Raw genomic sequence first — 21,751 nt, 5'->3', positions numbered from 1 at the left:
GATCATTTAAAGGATGAAAATTGATTTAATAATACACATAGTTTAAATTTATATTATACATGGGTAGTCATTGCTTCACTTTTAGCAGTATACGGTTATCAGTCATCCAGATTGTAACAATGTAGACATTTTCTTCAGTTTTTGTATAAAAATTGATCAATACCTTCATTTGTACAGTATTCTTTAATATATCACATAATGAGCTTGTTTATGAAACAACACAGCGGTATCACCTGAAGAGAAACCCATATCTGTAACACATCTTGTGATTTGTTTTACTTCCAGATTCAGGCTTTCATTAAAGTATTTGACACAAGAAATAGGTTAATCAAAATTATTGGACTGATTCTTGGTGTCCATTAGACTGCACTGCACACGTCCTGACTGCAGAACCGCAAAATGTCTGCTGTAAATAAAAAATAAAAAAATACATGTGCTTGGTATAGCTTGGATTATATTTTATTTTACATATGTGTTTGATTGTATTCATACCAGATTGGGTGCAGTTGAAGGCAGCTTCCACACGGTTGTAAAACTCCTCTCCCAGGATGGAGCGCCAATTCATGTGGGTTGTGTGGACAAAACACCGTGTCGCATCTTTGAACAGCAAATCACTTTCGCCATAGCCACGAGATTCAAAGAGCTTAAACTCAGAGCTTGGATTGGCCGCCAGTGTTTGCTGAAGTTTTGAAACAAATTTCCTATTAGATGATATTTGAAACCGCTCTCAATATGATGCAGTCCAGTTTTTCACCACTGAAAGCAACAATTACTATAATAAACCCATTGTTAATTAATAATTCTCTGACATTGTCAATCAAGAGGGAACTATCAACATCTGTTTTGTTATCTTCATGAAGGCAGAGAGTTTGACACAGAGCTTGTGCAGGCATTCCTAATGTTGAGGCTGTGGGGGTATCTCATCATTAATCAAGTCAGAGTCTTATTTACCCAGACAACATCAATCAAAATGAAAATCGGTGCCTGTATGCTCACTTCAGACTTCATGAGGAAGTCGTAAACTCGTGCCGTGAGCACCGGGCGAGTCATGACCGTGTTTGGCGGGATGACGCCCAGATGACAGCTCTCCCACTCAGACAACGAGGCCCGACGTCCGTCTCCACACAGCAGCTCAAAGTCTGATGACGTCCACCCTTCTGCCCAACCAGAGGAATTCAAACCTGAAGTAGAAAATGCCAGAAGAAAAAGAAATATAGACATGGTAATTTAAAAGTAATTCCATACAGTGGTGTTTTGAGACACAAATTGTATTTAATCTGTGACCACACACATATCTCAAGTCACTCAAATCATCTTTTGCAATTGAAATGAATGGGAATGCCAGTAATCTGTTCCAGCCTCCCAAACAAATTAGCAAAAAAATGTTTTTAATGAGAAAAATAGCACTCCATAATATTATACTTTATAAAAACATACAGTAATTATTTAGTTAAATACAATTAAAAAGAATAAAACATCTTTTGTCACACTTTCTCCTGCAATGCACATTGTGCTGATTATTCTGGTGTTTACACCTTGGCCACCAGGGAGCAGTATAACATAAATAAGGATATATTGTACTGGAGGCTCAGATCTCTTGGCTTCTCAGTATGGCAGGATTATTAGTTTTGTCTTCGCAGCGCATAAAGACTATGCCTGTGAGTGTTGTTATATTATTTGTTGACGTGTTGCTGCAAAGTTTGTGTTAGGTATCCGTGGCTTAAAGGGTAACAACAACGGCACATAGACGCTAATTGTTAGCCCATGATGCCTATTGTGTTTCCCATTATATGCTAGCGAAGACTATGTGGTTGTTTCAAATACACAATGTGTAATTCTCTGTTTTATGTTTAGTTTGGCGGTATCCTCCACCTGTGGCAGTAATCTTCACCTGAGTGTCAATAGAAAGCTTGAAGCCTCTTTTTTCAAGATTAGCCAAACTCCTGCTTGTTTTGAAGTGAGTTGACTCACTTGCCACCACACAGTGCTCGCATCTAAAGTTTGCGCCCACACGTCAAAGCAGAAAATCGGCTGATCAACGGGATTATTTTTATTTTTTTGTGTTTGTTCTTTAATGTATGAGAATTTAATGTGTATTTTTTCCTTGACTGTATAATAATTGTAGGGTGTCAACGCACAGGATTGTGGGTTAACCCATTCTTTTAGATGAGGTACATGCTACAGGATGAAATCTGGCTAGTTATCAGTGCTTGGGAGAACGTTGAAGATTTGATTGTCAAGCATTTTACTATTGTCATTCATGGGGTTGGTTAAAGGGAGTAAAATATCTGTTTGATACAAGACTGATTAATGTGATACATGGATTTTCTGTTGACCTTGGCTTCTCGCGAAGCCTGTGGAGTTGGGACACAGAGGTTGGCCATGCCCTTGAACAGGGGCAGTAAATCAGACCTGTAAAACCACCATTCACGCACACACAGACACACACGCCCAAGATTGGCATCCCTGGAATGAGGAGGCCCACTCCGTATCTGGTCCTCAAACATTTCCAGAGGCTTCAAGTCACATCTAAAAAGCATCAGGAAAGTCGCCATCAAGTGTGTGGGGAGTGAGATAAATTATGATGAGAAGAGTTTCGAGGCCTCAACAAATATCAGACCATATAAGGAAATAAAGAAATGTCTCCATTGAGCTGAGCAAGTAGGGTATATAAGCATGCGTCCAGGTGTGACTGGCAGTTACCTAATTGACTCAGTCTCTCTCAAGCGGCTGCAGCACTTGAATGTGATGCTTGCTGAAAATAAAGTTAGTTTTTATTCAACAAGCCTGTGTTAGTGAAGCTTTTCTTTAGTATCACCATCTGTATCCACTTGTTTTGCTGGAAGAAGAGGGACCTGATACAGCATCGGAGCAAGTCTACTGTACTAAATTAAAGACTTTGGAAGAATAATGCAAAGCTATGTTTTGCATCCCACAAAGTTTCCTGGTGAAATCAGTTCACGCTATTCCTGGGCAGCTCGAGACGCTGGTGGTGAATTATTGTGCCCCTATCGAATTTTAATTCAAACCTCATGCGAAATGCTTTCCTCTTATATCAATTTGTTGTACAAATGAATACATTAAAGAACAAACACACACAAAATGGAATTTTCAATCATCCTGTTGCTAATTCATGATCTTACTGAGAATATTGTCTTGAAGGTTGTGCTGCTCAAGGAAGGCCACATCGCCATAGCTTTTGCCACTGGGATCTCCAACCAGACACCTATGAACAGGAAACTGTTCATTAGTTCATTTAAGTTACATGAAGATTTACAGTTAATCCCTGTAAATTCCCATATACTAGAATTGCCACACACGACAAGCTTTTTGTGGACTGACTAAAACGCAAAAGAATGAAAGGCAATAAAAACACAACTGTTCTCATGTAAGTGACAACACATACCTCAAAGCTCCCATGTTGCCATAGTAACGCTCATTGTGGTTGTCAGCGCAGCGTTTGGTTGTAGCCTCTCCTGTGCCTCCCAGACACACTTTACACAGATTCCCCTGAGAGCCAGGAAGACATCCTTTCCAAAACACGGCACTGTACACTGACAGAGTGGAAAGGACAGAGTTAAAAGACAAATGGTTACTAGATGGACAAATTTACCATCCCAGTGGTTAAATAAACAAATTATACAACACCTTGGTTTGGATCACAAGTTGTGCTGCTGTTGTTGTGCTGCTGGCTGAGTGTTTGCGCGTGCGGCAGCAGCCACCCCGCGGGACTGTACATGTGGCCGTGGCAGGAGCGACGACCTCCAAGGTTGCCCATGGCGATAATCCTGCTGGACCGCTTGGCGACTGCCACGCCTACAACTGAGGGCAACACTGAGCAGAGACACAGGCAAGATTTTTGAGATGCCCAGTCTCCTTCGAGATGGTCAGACTGTTGGTCTTACCTTCTGTGTTTTGATCAGCAGATACTTCAGTTGCGATACATTCTCTATCTAAATAAAACAAGATACCCACAATCCTTTTGACAAGTGTGAAATTGTGAGGGGCCACCAATTTTGTAAATTAAAAGAATATTTATGTAGTTTAAAGACAGGAACATGGAATACCAACATACCTTTACCATAATATTCCGTTACTACTGGAACGAGGCCACATTTCCCTGCAATATATACATGAGTTGCGTCTAGTGAGACAGCGTCCACCTCATCCCTCTGTGCACAGAGTAGAATACATTTAGCGGAATCTCCAGGTGAACAGATGATAATAAGACAGTGGTTCTCAACTGCTGTCACCATGGGACCTGCATTTTCGTATTGTCGCTAGGCCGAGACCCAGTTTTAGAGAAGCAATAAAGAACATGTATTTTTCAAAATTATAACCATAACTACACATGCTTAAATTTTAAAAGTGCCTTTCAAAGTAAATTATTAAGAAACTGAAGATGAATAAGACATGTACAAAAAGTCTGCTAAAGCTACTGCCCCCGCGACCCGACCTCGGATAAGCGGTAGAAAATGGATGAATGGACTCGATATGTCTTTTGTGACACCAATCCTGAAACATTTCTGAAACACCTTCTATGCTATTACCTTACCTTACCTTAATTTTCTCCACACAGTCTTGCATGGAGGCCCCTCTAACACACACCAGCGGGTCTGACTCTATACTCAGAGCCCACTGCTCACATTTTGTCTGCTCTGCGTGGCTGATACAGCACCACCGCACAACACTGTCCTCCAGCGAGCTTCCTGCACATAAAGACACACACAAGGTCAATTTAGTCATACACATGGTCAACAAGTAACCACAGCAACCACATCCTCATGAAGGAAGCACCTTCATGTCCAAGACCTTTGAGCAGTGTAATATAACCCAGTCCCAACACCTGACTGACGTCCACGCCATCTGGCAGAGCAACTAGTTTGGCTGTGGCATCTTTGAAAAGGAGGTCTCTTTCCCCAAAAGAAGATGAATCGAAGAGTTGGAAGCGACGCCTCTCACGCCCTTGACGGCCAAAAAGCATCTAAGTAAGACATTTACCTAATAATTAGCATTAGAGTCCCATGACAAATATCTGAATCCACTTCACACGAATTGAGACTATTTCACATTAACAATAAGAGTCTTGCACATATACTGTTAAAAGTGTGTAGCCTTCTGCTTTAGCCTACAACTTGCCCCTTCACTATGTCATTATTCTATGTGACTAAAGCAATAAACCGACAACAAGGTGTCGGTTCAGGGGACTTCCTCCCGCATTCCATAAACATCCATGTTAGGTTAGCTGCAAACTCCAAATAGTCCATAGGTGCCCTACAGAAAATAGATGGATGGATAAACCAATAAACCTTGCTACCCGTCCTAATAAGAATAAGAGATTCATCACATATATGTACCGTACCTGCAGTGTAAGAAGAAATTTGCGAGCCATCTTGCGAAAGCTCAATCGGGTGACCACGGCCGATCCTGGACCGCGACCCAGATTACATGTGTTGTAATGACTGAGTGGCGCTTGGGTGCCGTCTGTGCACAGTAATCTCAACTTGTCCTTTTCACTGTCTGGCAGAAAAAACACATTCCAAGGAAGTGTTGATTTAACATTGGCAAATAATATTTTACTTCCGCGACTTACTTTCAATACTTTCAAGTGCCAAATGGTCCACAAATGCAACATCTCCTGCACCACTCTTGAGACATCTGTGCCACAGGAAAAAGAGCGTTATACACATCTGTCTGTCTCGAAACATGCATCATTGTGTCCATCCATCCCTACGCCCAGAGTAAAAGAGCTTATCTTAAGTGATTGTGACCTGAGGGCACCATGGCTGTTGTAGAAGGGTTCGCTGTGAGACGTCTCACAGTGGTAATTCTTTTGGCGTACGTAAGACTTCTGGCCTCGGCACAGAGCACACAGATGTGGCGCCACGGCAGCAGATCCGGGAACGCAGCTGGCATTGAAAAAGCTGCTCACGTCTGGCCGTACAGGGAAAATAAGTAAAAGCTGTTGTAAAGGGGGGGTGGGTGGGTGTAAAGCAGCACTAGCAAAATAATAATTTGCAGAAAAGTAAGTGGGCTTTTATGCACCTACAGGAAGGAAAAAATGAGGGAAACAGATGTTGGAACTGAATCTTAGCATCTCTGTTCTAGTATATCACTGGAGCACATTCGTTTTACACCAAACCAATACGAGCATGATTTATAGGCCTCGCTTGGAAGGAGGATGGGCATTTTTTTCCTTGATCGACAAATTGAAGGGGGAGTTTGCCATGTTCAAAACAAAAAAACAAAACAAAACAAAAAAAATCACTTTTTGTCATACAGCATTTGTTTAAACTGTCAGAATAACCTGACATTAGTACAAGTGAAATATATATATATATATATATATATATATATATATATATATATTAAAAAATTGATTTTTAAGAAACCACCGCACCTGAGCAAAAATCAAGACACATGGTGTGGCTGACGAAGTGTCAATCATTTGCCGTGCACTTGCAGGTACACTCATAGCGGGCCCACCCCAACAGCCTTGTGCTGACCTGTTACCTTGGGATTCAGGAGCTTTGTTGAAACTATGGTGGAATATCCACCATCAGAGAGAAAAAAAAAATGCCCATGCCCAGTTTCCCAACAACTGGCCATAAGACTAGCAAACAGAAGCAGAGTGATGGGACCTTTCAGCACCTAAGAGGATTCAGAAGTTGTCACTAGAGTTGGTGACCCTGGATTTAAATCATGTTCATCACCCTTTGCGAGCGGCCTCTCCTTCGACCAGCTCAGGTAGTTGCGGGACAGCAGGAACCCAAGCGGAAGACTCCACCCGGCCGTCCATCGGAGCCCACTGTGACAGCTCCTGAGACCCCGCAGGGACCTTATGCCCAAGCTGCTGTTTCTCACCACAGCCACAGACATAACACAGTCTCCTGCAGGGCACAAGACATCAACACTGGATCAGATGGTTGCACGATGAAGAAATATCACAGAATTTAGCATAGACTTACCATCGCTGTATATCTCCTTGGCGACAGCTGTGAGGCCGAATTGCTTCATCGCAGAGTAAACAACTCCCGCGTCTAGTGTCACCATGTCTGCACGATTAGCCTGAAAACAAGTTGCTTGGTTAGAAATTGAAATGAAAACAGAATTGTGGTTGACTTGGGTGGCTCAACTGTACAATGTGAACACCTACATCGCCTGTGAACTAGTTACACTTTTTTATTTTTTTAGAACAGATACAAGTTAACCACAGTTTGTTTCTCTATTCAGGTGGTGGTGGGGTGGCTCACCGTGACCCTGTTGATGCAGTCAGTCAGGCTGAATGCACGGATGCAAGAAAGCCTGGCAAAAGCGTTTACAGTGGCTGGAGGCAGCACAGCCAGCCAGGCTTTCGCCATCTCTGCACACTTCCTCTGTTCAGGATCGGACACTGTGCACCAGCGCATCTTCTTAGCTATTATGCAAGGAATAATTTGAGTCAGTTATAATCAGTGATCATGATATCTAAAAGGCTCCAAAATACCAATACCAAGCGTTGCCAAGCACAAAAGAAAAAATAAAGATTTTGAACATGGCAGCGACTGGTTAGAGCATCTGCCTCACAGTTCTGAGGACTAGGGTTCAATCCCCGGCCCCGCCTGTGTGGAGTTTGCATGTTCTCCCCGTGCCTGCGTGGGTTTTCTCCAGGCACTCCGGTTTCCTCCCACATCCCAAAAACATGCATTGTTGGTTAATTGAAGTCTCTAAATTGCCCCTAGTTGTGAATGTGAGTGCGAATGGTTGTTTGTTTCTATGTGCCCTGCGATTGGCTGGCAACCAGTTCAGGGTGTACCCCGCCTCCTGCCCGATGATAGCTGGGATAGGCTCCAGCACTCCCGCGACCCTTGTGAGGATAAGCGGCTCAGAAAATGGATGGATGGATTTTGAACATGCAAAACGATCCATCCATCACACACAATAATCAATAATGACCTTGGTAGCAACAGTTGGTTAAAAACATATATATTGACATTTCAACACTTACTTGAGGTGCAGCAGACAAAAATGAAACACAGCAAGATGACGTAAATCCCTCTCATTTTGTCTTATTGCAGGTTGCTGTGTACAAGTCTGTTCACTTCTTAAACAAGCCTTGAGTCTTGCATCACATGCCCAAAGAATTAGAGGCAATGGGTGTAACAGAGAAACAGAAACACAACTGAGCAACATCAGCCCCAGAGTAAATCCTGAAACAGCTTTTTTAACACAAATGGAAACATTTAGCAACGGTAGGAAGCAGGACAACACCCATTTTCAAGCTTTTGGGGTATAGCGTGAGAACGCTAGAAATCAAACAGGCCTCATTTGCTAACAGTTATGAATGCATTTGACAGTCCAGTTTATAAAGAATGTTGCATTTAACAATTCAGCAGTGGGATTCCTAATAAACACTCAGACGCCTACACACGGTGACTGTGCCAAGGTTGCGCAAGACCAAGATGGCAGCCTGCGAGGAGCTTTGTGCTTATCTGCTCCCACAATCAAAAATCATGAATATAGATTGACATTCAAACCAGAATGTGATTTAATTTAGTTTCACAAGAATTTTGTTTCCATTCACAGTTATTGACACCTCTTGTTTTGATGGAGGAATTCAGTGATGTGAAGTTCATAAGCGGTAAAAATTAAAAAATCTACTGAAGGAAATTCTACGTCATGAATGAAATATATTTGTGTTTCAAAGAAATCTACTAAGAGAGTTATTGATTTTGAGGGGGAAAATGAAAGATTGCAACAGAGGACGACACACATCATAAAATGGCTGTTACCCAGGACTGTAAATGTGCTTTTATTCATTGTCACATTTTGATGAGTAAGCAAAGAGATGACATTTTTAGCAAACCCTGAACAATTACAATGGGAAAGGGAGTGTTTTCTTGCTTTTTTTTAATTGATAGTCAAAAAAGTATATGCTGGCGTTTTCTTCATGCTTAAGATCTATATGATGAACTATATTGTACTTCACTGACTCTACAACACAGCTGGACGTTAAAATTATGATTCCTGCACTGAATGACCAAATAATCAAATGTTCGTGGTACACTGTTAAGAAAAAGTGAATATAATGAATTGACCAAACTTTAACTTCCAATCATTGGGTGAAATGTTACGTTTACATCTGCACTTGTCGATAAAGAGAAGAAAATCCTGAGCAGTCGAGGACAGCTTGTAAATGTTGGAGCCTTTCTGAATGAAAACGCATTGTCAGCCTTCGTGTTCCCAGCTCACAGGACAATCTCTCGATGCGCTCCTCGAGCTGTCAACATGCAAATCACCAACTGAGTGGAATGTTTGGTCATTTTGTTTTTATTTCAATGTGTATAACAAGTCTTGTTTACCTCCTTCACCTGTTGACAAACTGCACTGGTATCCATTTCCTCATCTTTTCCACTGGTCTGCAGCCAACTCTGCAACACATCTTTCACTCTCCGCCAGAGCCTGAGCAGCCAAAAAGCTTCCAGTAAACGACCAAGTACAAGAATGCAAAAGAGCAAGGGGAACGCTTTTTTCGCACAAGCGCTCACCTGAGTTGCTTCCGGTCCTGCTGGAAGCTCCTCATGTCCTGCTGGATGCTCATTAGCTCACTTATCAGCGATGAAGTTGTATCAGCTGCCGACTCTCCACTTGGTTCCCTCGCGTGTTCGTCTTGAAGAGGCACCACAATAAAAGTTCATCCATCCATTTTCTGGAGAGTTAATGAGAATGTACCTGAAGGTGTTGATGAAAAATGTTCTGAACTGGGTCCCATTGTTGGGCTGAAGATGCTTCCACGTCCCAACTTGGACACAAATAACGAATAGAAGGTTGATGGCTCGGTGGTGAATTCATGTAGACGTCACAGTCTAAGTGGTGATTATTACCGGCACTTTGTTTTCTGTGCTCATGAAAGCAGTGGGAGGCAGTAGCAGCTCAAACTGTGTCTGAGGCAGGTCCGTGATGGAGACCGGAGTTTTCTGGGGTGACACATGACGCACGCCTCCGCTGAAAGGACACATTTTGGTGACAAGGACTGAAAGCTTCACTTTTTAATCTAGTTACATTATACAGTTAAGTATTGTAGGCTCCAGCACGCCCGCAACCCTTGTGAGGATAAAGCGGTACAGCAAATGGATGGATGGAGGGATAGTTAAGTATTGTAGTGAACCACAATACATGTATGTATTTGCATGTCTTGGCAGCGGCCGCTCGGCTGGTTGCTTGCTCATCACCCAGAAATGCACTTCCAGCCATGTGTGAAAGCTTACATTTACGAAGTCATCCTCCTTAAAATGGGCCTGAACAAAGCACAATTCAGGTTCTGAAATGCTTTGGATTTTCACCAAAAATAAATTTAAGTTATTTATTGCATCGTAACTATCCTGCTAATGTACATAGATTATTAACAGTGGTGAGCAGTTTCTTCTCTGCTGCAGCCTTCCTTCTTTGCTGCCCAAAACACTATCAGGAGTACTCAACTGGATCCATCCATCCATTTCAACACCGCTTATCCTGGTTAGGGTCGCGGGACGCTGGAGCCTATCCCAGCTGACTTCGGGCGAAAGGCGGACTCCACCCTGAACTGGTCGCCAGTCAGTCACAGGGCACATATAGACACGGACAACCATTCGCACTCACATTCACACCGTCACTGAGTGGGAACTGAACCCACGCTGCCTGCACCAAAGTCAGGCGGGTGTATACTCAACTGCATTTACTACTTAAATTATATTATTTGTTCCAAGAAATTTTATTTATTTATTCTCAAACATCTGCTCTCTTCATTGTGTGCTTCCAGATTACGTTTTTGTGTTGTATTGATGGAGTGGTGAATTAAGTTGGGTAAGTCCCCACTGAAGTCCGAGGAACCAAAATTCACAGCCTGCCACTGAATACTATGTACATATACAGTACAGTAGTAAAGCCCATTCAATTGCAATAGTAAATATAACTAAACTTAAGAGATTTACATTTAAAATTTTTTAATATCTGATGAAAAAAAATAAAAATGAAATATGTCCTACCCATCATATGGTAATACTTTCAGAGAGGGCTCAAACAGTTCCTCGCAGCGTCGAGGCTGGCGTCGCATTAAGGGACGGATTCTCGGAGGGAAAATGCAACATTCTATTATATATTTGACAATATTCAAAACCTGTTAAGGGCTGTTATGCACTCACAGCTCACTGTCGTCTCCGTCACGTTCCCCTGAGTCAGATAGAGAATCGGGTTTCAAATCAGGATAACAGAAGGTCACCAGTCTTTTTTGGTGGCTTGCAAAGGGCCCGCTGCTTCCACCTCATTGCACAACACTTCACCACCTTCTGAATGTGTAGCTTTTGCTACAGAAAAGAAGCAGACTGATTGAAATGAGCATATTTAGTTGAAGAAAACAAACATGAACATACAGTGGGAAGAAAAAGTAAATTTTTGTGTAAATTGGTCGTAAAATGTGGTCTGATCTTCATCTAAATCACTAGAATAAACAGTCTGCTTAAACTGATACCACACAAACAATTATATGTATTTATATTCATTCATTCATCTTCCATTATATGTATTTATATTCATTCATTCATCTTCCATTACGCTTATCCTCACAAGGGTCGCAGGCGTGCTGGAGCCTATCCCACCTATCTTCGGGTGAGAGGCGGGGTGCACCCTGAACTGGTCGCCAGCCAATCGCAGGGCACATATCAACAAACAACCATTCACACTCACATTCACACCTACGGGCAATTTAGAGTCTTCAATCAACCGAAAACGCATGTTTTGGAGATGTGGGAGGAAACCGGAGTGCCCGGAGAAAACCCACGCAGGCACGGGGAGAACGTGTAAAGTCCACACAGGCGGGGCCGGGATTTGAACCCCGGTCCTCAGAACTGTGAGGCAGATGTGCTAACCAGTCGGTCACCGTGCCGCCTGTATTTATATTTTTATTGAAAATAACATACACATTCACAGGACAGGAAAGTAAAATAGTAAGTGAACCTCTAGACTGTGGCTTTTCCTGGTGTGAGCCAACCTGGGGTCCAAACAATAAGGAAAGAATGGAGATGTAGCTTAAAGCTTATATGGCCACTAGAAAATACACACCAGTTTAGAAATGTCTCTTGTCACGAAGCATTGCCTGGTGTGTACTATGCCTCGCTCAAAAGAGCCTTCAGAAGATAAACGATTAAGAATTGTTGGCTTGTACAAAGCTGTAAAAGGTTACAAAAGTATCTCTAAATGTCTTGATATTCATCACTCCATAAATAGAGAAAGTTCAGCACTGTTGCTTTTCTTCCAATGTGTGGACGTCCTATAAAGATGACTGAAAGAGTACAGTGAAGAATGCTCAATGAAGTAAAAAAAAGAACCGTAGAGTGTCACCTCAAGACTTACAGAATTCACAAGCACACACAACATATGACCTCAAGAGAGCTATTCACACGAGACACTCAAGGAACCCTGCTTAACTGCAAGAGTTTTGTCTAAAGAGGAATGATCCCAAATTCATCCTGATCGCTGTGTACATCTGATCTGCATCTACAAGAAACGTCTGGTTGAGGTAATTGATGCCAAAGGAGGGTCGACCAGTAATTAAATCCAAGAGGTCACCTACTTTTTCCTCCCTGTCCTGTAAATGTTTACATTATGCTATATGAAAATATGAAAACATAATTGTTTGTGATAGTTCAAGCTGTTTGCTTATTGTTCTTGATTTAGATGAAGATCAGCGTACATTTTATGACCAAATTATGCATAAATGTAAGAAATTCTAAAAGGTTCACATACTTTTTCCTCCCACTGCAAACACGCTGGTTCTTCTTCTAGTTGCGTTCTAAGCTCTGGCAGGCTCCCCCTGATGTCATTCATGTCTTCGCTGTATGTCACGATGCATGTCGCGCCCGCACTCTGTGGACGGTCTTTAACCACCTGAGCAGCTTCCACCGCCTCGGTCTTCTTTCTGCGCTGCTCTGAGGCCCACAGCCTCCATGCATACAGCACCTTCAGCAGGTTTCCAAAAGACAGTCGGACAAGTCAAGCTGTCAACGCTAAGTCTTAAAGCGAGAAGAGAACAAGCAGGCAGCTGATACCTTGGCTTGAAGAGTGAGGGCCCAATGCCAAAGTGCTTCCTCTGTCTGCTCGGACACCTTGAGTTTTAACTGGAGCTGTTGGCATGAGGAAAACTAAATGTACGGGCTACTTAGCAATAGCATAACCTCCTTGGCATTGGTAATTCTGATGACACTGTCAGAGAGGTATTGATTCAACAATATGCTTCTATGCGTCTTCACTGCACTGCAATTAAGACAAGGGTGGGCAGCCATTCGTGCTCAAGGGCCACATTTTATTTTTAAAACGGACAGATGGGCCAGGTCATTCGTAAATTAGGTTATGAAAAAAAGTTAAAATGTGTCCGTAAAAGTTTCTTTTAATAACAACATTCTAATTCATTGTAATGTTTTAATATAATTAATTGAATTATATTAATGTAACCAATTATCTGACGAAATAGTCTATTTAACATTTTTTACATTTTATTATTTACAATAAATTAATTAATCAATTGTTTAATTAGATATAGGGCTAAAAAAAAGGAATAAATATTTTTTAATGAACAAATTTCACGGGGGGGTTGATGATTAATAAAATGAATAAAATGAATATTACAGGGCACGTAATGTAAATACTCGGTGGCTGGGATTAAAGAACGGAGTGAGCCGTGACAAACAGCTCTTGTACTGGAACAAACTGGAAATGCAGTTTCCAGTTTGGCAGGGAGTGTACCAGCATACTCACTGTAAATGGAATGGGTTCTCAATTGCCTTACCTGGATAAATTACATAAATACTGTATGCTTTAATAATAGGCTTGCGGTCTTAGTTTTGTGATAAAGTGACTGTTCCATAGGAAACAATGTAAAGGCAATTCATTTCTCACAAGCTCAAAGTTTCACCATCATGACATGAAACCGTCATTAACTCTACTGGCAATGCTGTAAGAAACATTTTAACATTTGGGACTGTAGCAGTCGGAGTAAAAAAGTAAATTTTACTTTCACTGTACGTATGTGTAATATTAATAAGCTACTGTAATTAGTGTTTGGAAAGCTAACCTTCCTCCTCCAGAGTGCAAAGTAGGTCTTGTACATCTTGAGTCTCAGCAACAAGATTCCTTGTCGTTTCATCACCTGTGTCATCACCAGATTGTCATAAGACGATTTGACATCATAGGATTGTATTGTTTATTACAACAGTTGCAGGTAGCTGGGAAATCTACCTTATATTTGAGGCAGGTATGGTGATGCGTCTTCCATGCTCTCAGCGCTTTACACAGCAGTTTGGAGTCGTAATGCTTCCGGGCTTTTTCTGGGCTTATTCGCTCCCTCTGCAGCAACTCCACTGGTGATAAACAACAGTAATAAAGTAGTTGCTAATGCACCTATTTATGACAATATTTTTGATACATTTTAAAGTGTTGTATTTTAAGTTCCAGTCATCATCGGGCTTGAATTAATATTGTGATTGCGCCACTGAAATGGCCTCTTTTGTTGTATTTATTCAATCTTATGAGTGGTATCAACCTAAAGTGTTTTTAACAAATCTATCCATTTTCTATGATTAATCCTCATTCGGGTGGCGGGTGAGTTGGGGGCTAACCCATCAGACCTTGGGCAAGATGTGCGGTACATTCAAACCCCGAACCTCAGAATGTTGCGGCTCATAATTGTAGGTTCCTCTTGACCTGCTGCTTTCTATTCAACAAATATTTAATGGTATAATATGATACAGCAAGTTACTAGAGAGAGACATTTGTGCTGGCCACGTGGACATTTTGACATTGCGTTCATTACAATTTTATTTATGTAACATTACTACTTTAATCTTGTCACATTTAAACTTTATTATCGTAATTTTTCTTTGTTTTCTTTTTCTGTGGGGCCCAAAACCAGGTGTGTGCTTTATTCGTGCCTTGATTTAAAGAACTCTGAGGCCTGTTGAGTGCTTTTCTCTTCTGATGCGGGTCAGACACCGCATGCTTTGTTTCTTCTCTCCAGGCCAGGAACACCTGGTTTAATAGACACTTTCAGTAGAGTGTACCTTCCACGCCATAAAGTCATCCCTAAAGCACATCAAGCCCACCTTCAGCGACTGGATTTTGTCCACCTGAGCAGCTTCTAACACCTCCATCTTCTTCCTGCGCTTCTTTATGACCCACAGACTCCACCCATATAGCACCTGCAGTGGGTTCCCCCCAAAAAACACATTAAGACAAGTGTCCTCCTGCTTCCTGCACTCAAGTTTAGGGCAAGAAGGGAGGAAGCAGGTAGGCGATACCTTGGCTTGAAGAGTGAGGGCCCAATGCCAAAGTGCTCGTTCTGTCGGCTCAAACATTTTGAGGCTGTACTGGAGCTATTGGCAGAAAGAAAAAAAAAATCATAATGTGTTATACATACAGGAAACAAAATTGGGTACAGTACAGTACACTCAAATTAGATCCAATGCAAGAGCTAAATTGAAAACATGACCTTTGCAAAGCTGATCATGCTCAATTTTGATTGATGGGTATAAATTTGACAATCTGTAGTATGTGTATACAACTACACTGATATAAAAATATTGTTAAATTAATAGCTCTTTGACAGTGACGATTAAAACGGTACAATAGTATCTTTCTAAATTTGGATACACCTCTTATATTTGATCTCATTGTGTATATTGCCTTGACGCTGAAATTGATTCATTTTTATGTTATGTTCTTTGTGTATTGCATGTACCTTCCAGGGCTCAAAGCTGTGCTTGCCAATTTTGTTTTCATGGCAACACTGAACCTGCTCAAGCCTGCTTTTTGTCAATTTCTGTCTCTGAACAAACTGGAACAAAGAACTTGTTTGTTACATGTGTTACCATTTCACCACAAGTATATCACTCGGCTCTGTATGAGCTGTTAAAAACAGAAATGGTTCTTTTCACACTATAGAAATGTAAGAAAATGTTGGAAAGAGTGTAAAAGACAAGCACCTTTTTCCACCTATCCAAAGCCCATCTGACACAGTAAAGATCGTCCTGACGACAAGCTTGCTGCTCATTGGTCCTGAAATACAATCATAATTTACAATAATTATTATTTTAGTTCCAACAACAAACTGTTTGTATATCACTGATGCTTCAGCACCATATATTATTTAAACGGGGTATATACACACATATTGTAACATGTACAGTATATAGTGTAGTTTATTATTATTATATTACTGGTATATATTTACTCAATCAATCACAAATTCAAGTATTCATCATTCGGCCAGTATTGTTATAAACACATAAAACATAAACATAAAGAATAAATTGACAATGTGGCTTCAGGTAACAGAAGAAAGAGGTCATCCCTGCATTATAGTCTAGTTTGCCTCACCTGCCCTGTAACTCACTGGAGTCTTTCCGCTGCTCCAACGAGATGTGAGGAAAATGCGGGTAATGATGTTCTGATGCCTGCTGCTTCTCCTGCAGCTGCTTTGTCCGTTTCCTCCATCGAGCCCAGGCTCTCTGCACGCGGCCTTGCTCTTCGTGAAGAATGGCCTGGGGAACACGTCGCTCGACATCAGCTGCAATGTTTGTTCTGTTCACACTAACAGGCTTAGTACGTGTTGGCAGTTAATGTCATTTGAGTGGTTCATACAATTAAGAAAAGCGACAACATACTATTCGCAGCGACAGCATCTCATCCTTGTGTTTGTCTGACCGTTCCCGCCAGGTGCACAACACCCAAGTGCACAGGCGCTGCCTGAAGGCAAAGAGGGTGTCAAACGATTTTTTTTTTTTCCCAACTGGATTCATAGTGCGAGAACAACGCTAGTGAAGAGAGGGGAAATGTTCTCACTTATTATAGACATCAGCCTTGTTTCTCCTGTCTTTCTTCAGTCTTCTCTGCAGAATATATTTACACCAGGAATTGAAATAATGGGCCAAAAGGTGCTCATCAAACCAAACATCAGCACGCCACTCCAGCTCCTGCACAACAGCATATGAAAAGCCAATAAACTACTAATCGACAGTAGGCAGGAAGCAGACCAGCATCTTTCCAATATCGAGCAGGAGTTGCCATGACTCTCCAGTTCCAAAGCTCCTTATAGATGAGCGACTGTCGCCCGAAAATGTAAGCTGTAAATTCTTGTCATGTTTTCTACTCAATATAGCATTTAAAGCTCAAATTTAAATGAGGCAAGTCACTGATCGTGTGGTGGTACATTCGGCTGACTTCATTACAGGCAGCGCGGGTTCAGTTCCCAATCAGTGACGGTGTGAATGTGAGAGTGAATGATTGTCTCTCTCTACATGTGCCATGCAACTGACTAGCAACAAGTCCAGGGCGTAGTCCGCCTTTTGTCCCAAGTCAGCTGCGAAAGGCTCCCGCTCCTTGTGACCCTGAACAGCATATGCGGTATAGAAAATAGACAGATTTGAATGAGGCATATTCTCCGATACGTGTATGTCCAAATACCTGCATATGTCTTTGCTGTGCAAGTTTCTCACTCCAGTGGTCAAAACAGCGACTCAACAGGTGTGTCCTGTAAAGAGGAGGGGGAAAAAAAACAATCAGCCATAAGTTAACTTGGGATGTTTACAGCAAATGCACATAAACAAAGAAAGAAATTAAAAGCACCTGTAGTTGGTCAATACCATGTCTGTCAGGGCTTGGAAAGGTTTGTCTTCAGTCTCCTCCAGTCGCTCTTTCCACAGCCTCCAATGTTTATTTATGACCTATGTAAAAATACAATAACACAACATGTATTTAGTTCAGTGATCCCCAACCATGGCGCCATGACACACTTGTGTGCCATGAGAAATTATTAATTTTGTCTGAAGATTATAATGTATTCATGACAAATATATCTTTGTTCAACTACATATAGACAAGTAGAACAATAAAATGCTCTTCCATTAGATGGTGGAAGGTACAGTAAAACTGTGTATCCACCTATTGCCATTAATACAACAGAATAAGTCATGGCTTCCTGCGAGTACATCAGCTTGGAGTTCAATTTTAAACAGGCCCCGATTTCACACTAAGTGAGTCAATTTGTGAGTAAATCATCATTATTTTGGTATTTTTTGGTGTTGGTGTACCATCAGATTTCTCTAAAGTACAATGGATACCTTGGTTCAATAAACATTGGTAAACAGTAATTTAACTTATTATGCCCTTTGACAAAAATCTGATCATAGTAACTTCAGTTTTTTATTGACAAAATAGAGGTATTAATTCATTAATATGAAACTGCTCTGCATCATTTTGGGAGGTATTTCTAATATTCATATTCAAATGCTGCATCCATCCATTTTCTGTACAACTTGTTCTCACTAGGGTCGTGGGTGGGACGGAACCTATCTCAGCTGACTTTGGGCAAAAGGTGTGTTCCAACCTAGACTGGTCACCAGCCCATCACAGGGCACTTATAGACAAACAACCAATCAAATTCACATTTGCACCTATGGACAATTTAGAGTATTCAATTAACTAAAGAGACATTTTCTTGGGATGTGTGAGGCAGCCATAGTCCCCAGAGAAAACCCACGCAAGCATGAGAAGAACATGCAAACTCCAAACAGGAAGGTCGGAGTCCAGATTCAAACACCCAGCCTCAGAACTGTGAGGCGGATGTGCTAAACACTTGTCACCAAGTCCCACACATGTTGCATGAGAAGGAAAAATAGTAGCTTATCATACTGTCTTACCTAATGGAGTGTCTGGTGAGTGTAGTTGAAGTAACACGGAGTGTCAATAACTTACAGTCCGGTAATGATGTTGAATTGCTGTGTTGTTGTTTAGCCGTTTAACTCTGTTCTGCGACACATTCAAAGACAGACCCTTAAGTACTGCACGCTGCAAGAAGAACACAAGTCATCAGTACAGTACATATCACTACTCGATTACAATAGCTTCACTCTACGGATCTGACCTGTAGGCGATAGTGGTGGTGTTGACATGCCACCTGGCCTCTATCGGCTTTTTGTTTACGCCATGTCACATCTGCTGAGGAGCTCAAGAATCCAAAAGCACTGTACTGGTAGGTTGGAGTTTGCACGAAAGCTAATGCTAGGTTTAAAAGAGGATACACGCCTTCCAGCGTAGCAGGGCTCGCCGCTGAGATACCCGGCCTGTCAGTTGCCCTGTGGCTTGCAAACGCTCTTCCTCGCTCTGTTTGCGATGCCACTCGCTCCTCCACACTCTCCAGCTCAGCCTCATCAGGTGAAGACAGGCGATGTGCTTAGCTACAGCTGAATGACCGAGTGAGTGTAAGATGAGTGGCAAATCTATTAACAAAAACTACACTGTCTTACTGACAACCTTTTAAGGGTTTCTTGTGCTGCTGACAGGAGACAAAACTTTGCCACTCGTGCAATGATTTCTTTGTCACTGTGCTGCTTAAGTGAAGTGAAGCTTCAGATTCTTTCTCTATCTCGGAACAAGCAGCAGAGTGCAGCTCTTTCCACTGAAGAAATGCCTTTCTCAGAATATAGTAGAGCATATGTTAGCACACACAAGTATAAATAGTTAGGTCCAGAAGAATTTCAACAGGGAGGGTACATCATAATGGATCTGAAATAAAATGGTTTCCCTCCATAAAATGGCTGTAATTTCAAAACAGAAAATGCTATATTTATGTAAAATTCCTTACAGGGTAAATAAACCCTACACGTCCAAATTTTGTTACATTTTAAATGTGCCCATCATCTTCATCACCTGTTGTTTGCTTCAATCTATGAAGTATTTATTCCTTAAAACAAAAAAAAAATGTTAAGATTGCTTCTGCCTTTGTGTACTCACTTTTTTGTTTTGCTTTATTCAATTTTTAAGTCTTTTCACTCTCACGGGGGTGCCAATTTGTGAGTTTGTGATGTGTATTCACCAGTTCTGGCTTATTATGCTGCTTTATTTACAAAGAAAACCATATAGTTAATAAATATTCAGCAATGACAAACTGCATAAGGTCGCTTTTGGGAGGAATCCTCGTATCTCTAGAATCACTATTTTTCAGTAAATAATAAAAAAAGAACAACAACATAATTTTGCTTGAGCACCGCATTGTTCCAGTACTGTGGCGCCCCACTTACGTTGATTAATTATTCTGTTTAATTCTTATTTCACAAATGCAATATTAATCAGAGCACCATGTTTTGGACTGGTGCTGGCACATACAATGTATTCTTGCTTTAAAAATTTGGGGGTTTAGTTTCCCTTTAAAGCTGAAAAACGACTCTTTAATCACATTTTTGCTGTTTTGTCTCAAATCCATTGTGGTGGTGTATAAAAGCAACAGCATACAAAACCATATACATCTGGAGAAGCTTGGCATGCAGAGAAATGGTGAATCTTCATCTTCACCCTGCTATGTAGATTAATTGCCCTGTGCGTCAAGGCTTGGTCCTCCATAGTGCAAATGTTTCGATGCTGTTGCAGCCTCATCTTCCACAAACGCCATAATGAACTGGAAGAACACAATGTGTTATTAAAAATCAAAACCCCACGGATGTATGCATCAGTAGCTCAACTTTTACATACAGAAGACTTGTGCGCCTGTGTTGCTCTTCAGCTAATTGACGTGCTCTGCTTTTCTGACGACTCATTTGGATGAAAAGCTCCCACTTGTCCCAAATCTGACACATACGTCGCCTATCATCTGGTGAACACCAACACTAGATGTTACATTTGAGAAAGGTCTACATTTAAAGATTCAACCTCTAAACGTTATCAAAAACATACCAAATTCTTGAGCTTTTTGGATTTTGCTCTTCTTTTCCATTTGCAGTGACATAAATGTTTGCCACCTTCTGAATGTCATGTAGAGCAGGTAATACCTTGAACAAAGACACGTCATTACAAGGTAAACCTGATTCATAAATCAAAAGTAAATGTCTTCGGCACTAACCTGTAATGATACTCTGCACGTATTGAAAGACTCCACCCCCTCCCAGATACCCAACACTCCTCTTTCCATCCCTGTAATGTTTTTCTCAGTAGCACACTGTCATAATGACACCTATACATTAAAAACAACAGAGCGCAGAAATTACATGAAAGCAGAATGGCCAAAATGTGTTACTTCTGATATGCAACTCTTTTCTACAGACTTAGGTTAATATAATTAAATGTTACTTGGCTGCATGAGGAAGTTTTCGACCAAAGGTGTTCTGCGTCCATATTTTTAGGAACTTTCTTGCCAAGTGTCTGTAGAGATTAAAAAGGTAAAACAGACACTATTAAATGACAAAGTACACCAACAGAAATAAAAATAAATGTTGCACCTTATTCTCAGCTCCTTAATTCTTCCACATTTGTCCCAACTGTATCCAACAATATATGGAATATTTCTGCTTTGAACTGTACACGCTTTGGTATCAACACTAAATCTGACGCTGTGTAATGGGCGTCTTTGTAGATTCGACTTTCTCGATTTGTTTTCCATTATTACGAAGAAACTTCTCCATTCGATTGTAGTTCCGCGGCTCCTCGTTAGAACGAATAATCTGCAACGGAGACTATGGTAGTGATTTAACTGAAGAATTTTATGGTCGGTGTATCAAAATATATACGCTCATCAATTTGTACCGTTTGGGTGACTACCGCGCATTTGTTTTTCCGTGTCACGTGACGACGAACGAGGGCCCTCAGTTGGCTTAATTCATTTCCTTGTCGGCGGCGATGTTTCGATCTTGACTGACTTCAGCACTAATGAAACGCCGAGCGGTGACGCTTGTGAGCAAAGTTCACAAATCGAGCA

At 41.3% G+C, this 21,751-nt stretch overlaps 2 protein-coding genes across 2 annotated transcripts; both read right to left on the bottom strand.

Annotated features, from left to right (window-relative positions):
- Positions 1-334: 334 nt before the first annotated feature.
- On the bottom strand, positions 335-8,170 carry sxph (saxiphilin). The gene is made up of 16 exons (XM_061687488.1): positions 7,988-8,170; positions 7,254-7,417; positions 6,969-7,068; positions 6,714-6,890; positions 5,772-5,934; positions 5,594-5,658; positions 5,363-5,520; positions 4,798-4,984; positions 4,561-4,709; positions 4,076-4,172; positions 3,906-3,953; positions 3,649-3,834; positions 3,407-3,554; positions 3,144-3,226; positions 997-1,181; positions 335-679 (listed from the first exon to the last, which is right to left on the bottom strand). The coding sequence occupies exons 1-16, from the start codon at positions 8,040-8,042 to the stop codon at positions 335-337; spliced, it is 2,310 nt and encodes a 769-aa protein (XP_061543472.1). The 5' UTR covers positions 8,043-8,170.
- Positions 8,171-8,770: 600 nt separating this feature from the next.
- On the bottom strand, positions 8,771-21,645 carry sfi1 (SFI1 centrin binding protein). Its single transcript, XM_061688654.1, is given in 33 exon segments — positions 8,771-9,259; positions 9,342-9,441; positions 9,528-9,648; positions 9,712-9,781; positions 9,864-9,984; positions 11,004-11,084; positions 11,160-11,236; positions 11,238-11,321; positions 12,760-12,972; positions 13,062-13,136; positions 14,084-14,158; positions 14,248-14,369; positions 14,940-15,036; positions 15,111-15,206; positions 15,306-15,380; positions 15,746-15,841; positions 15,990-16,062; positions 16,384-16,547; positions 16,671-16,752; positions 16,849-16,979; positions 17,322-17,393; positions 17,470-17,536; positions 17,632-17,729; positions 18,760-18,852; positions 18,929-18,999; positions 19,086-19,247; positions 19,318-19,474; positions 20,308-20,458; positions 20,533-20,650; positions 20,734-20,828; positions 20,900-21,010; positions 21,127-21,198; positions 21,276-21,645. Coding segments are annotated over 33 exon segments (3,525 nt in total). The 5' UTR covers positions 21,437-21,645; the 3' UTR covers positions 8,771-9,115.
- Between the last annotated feature and the right edge of the window lie 106 nt (positions 21,646-21,751).

Source organism: Phycodurus eques, chromosome 10 (genome assembly GCF_024500275.1).
Source record: "Phycodurus eques isolate BA_2022a chromosome 10, UOR_Pequ_1.1, whole genome shotgun sequence".
NCBI lineage: Eukaryota > Metazoa > Chordata > Actinopteri > Syngnathiformes > Syngnathidae > Phycodurus > Phycodurus eques.
Note: the sequence above shows the minus strand (reverse complement) of the source record. Positions and strands in the feature narration are given on the sequence as shown.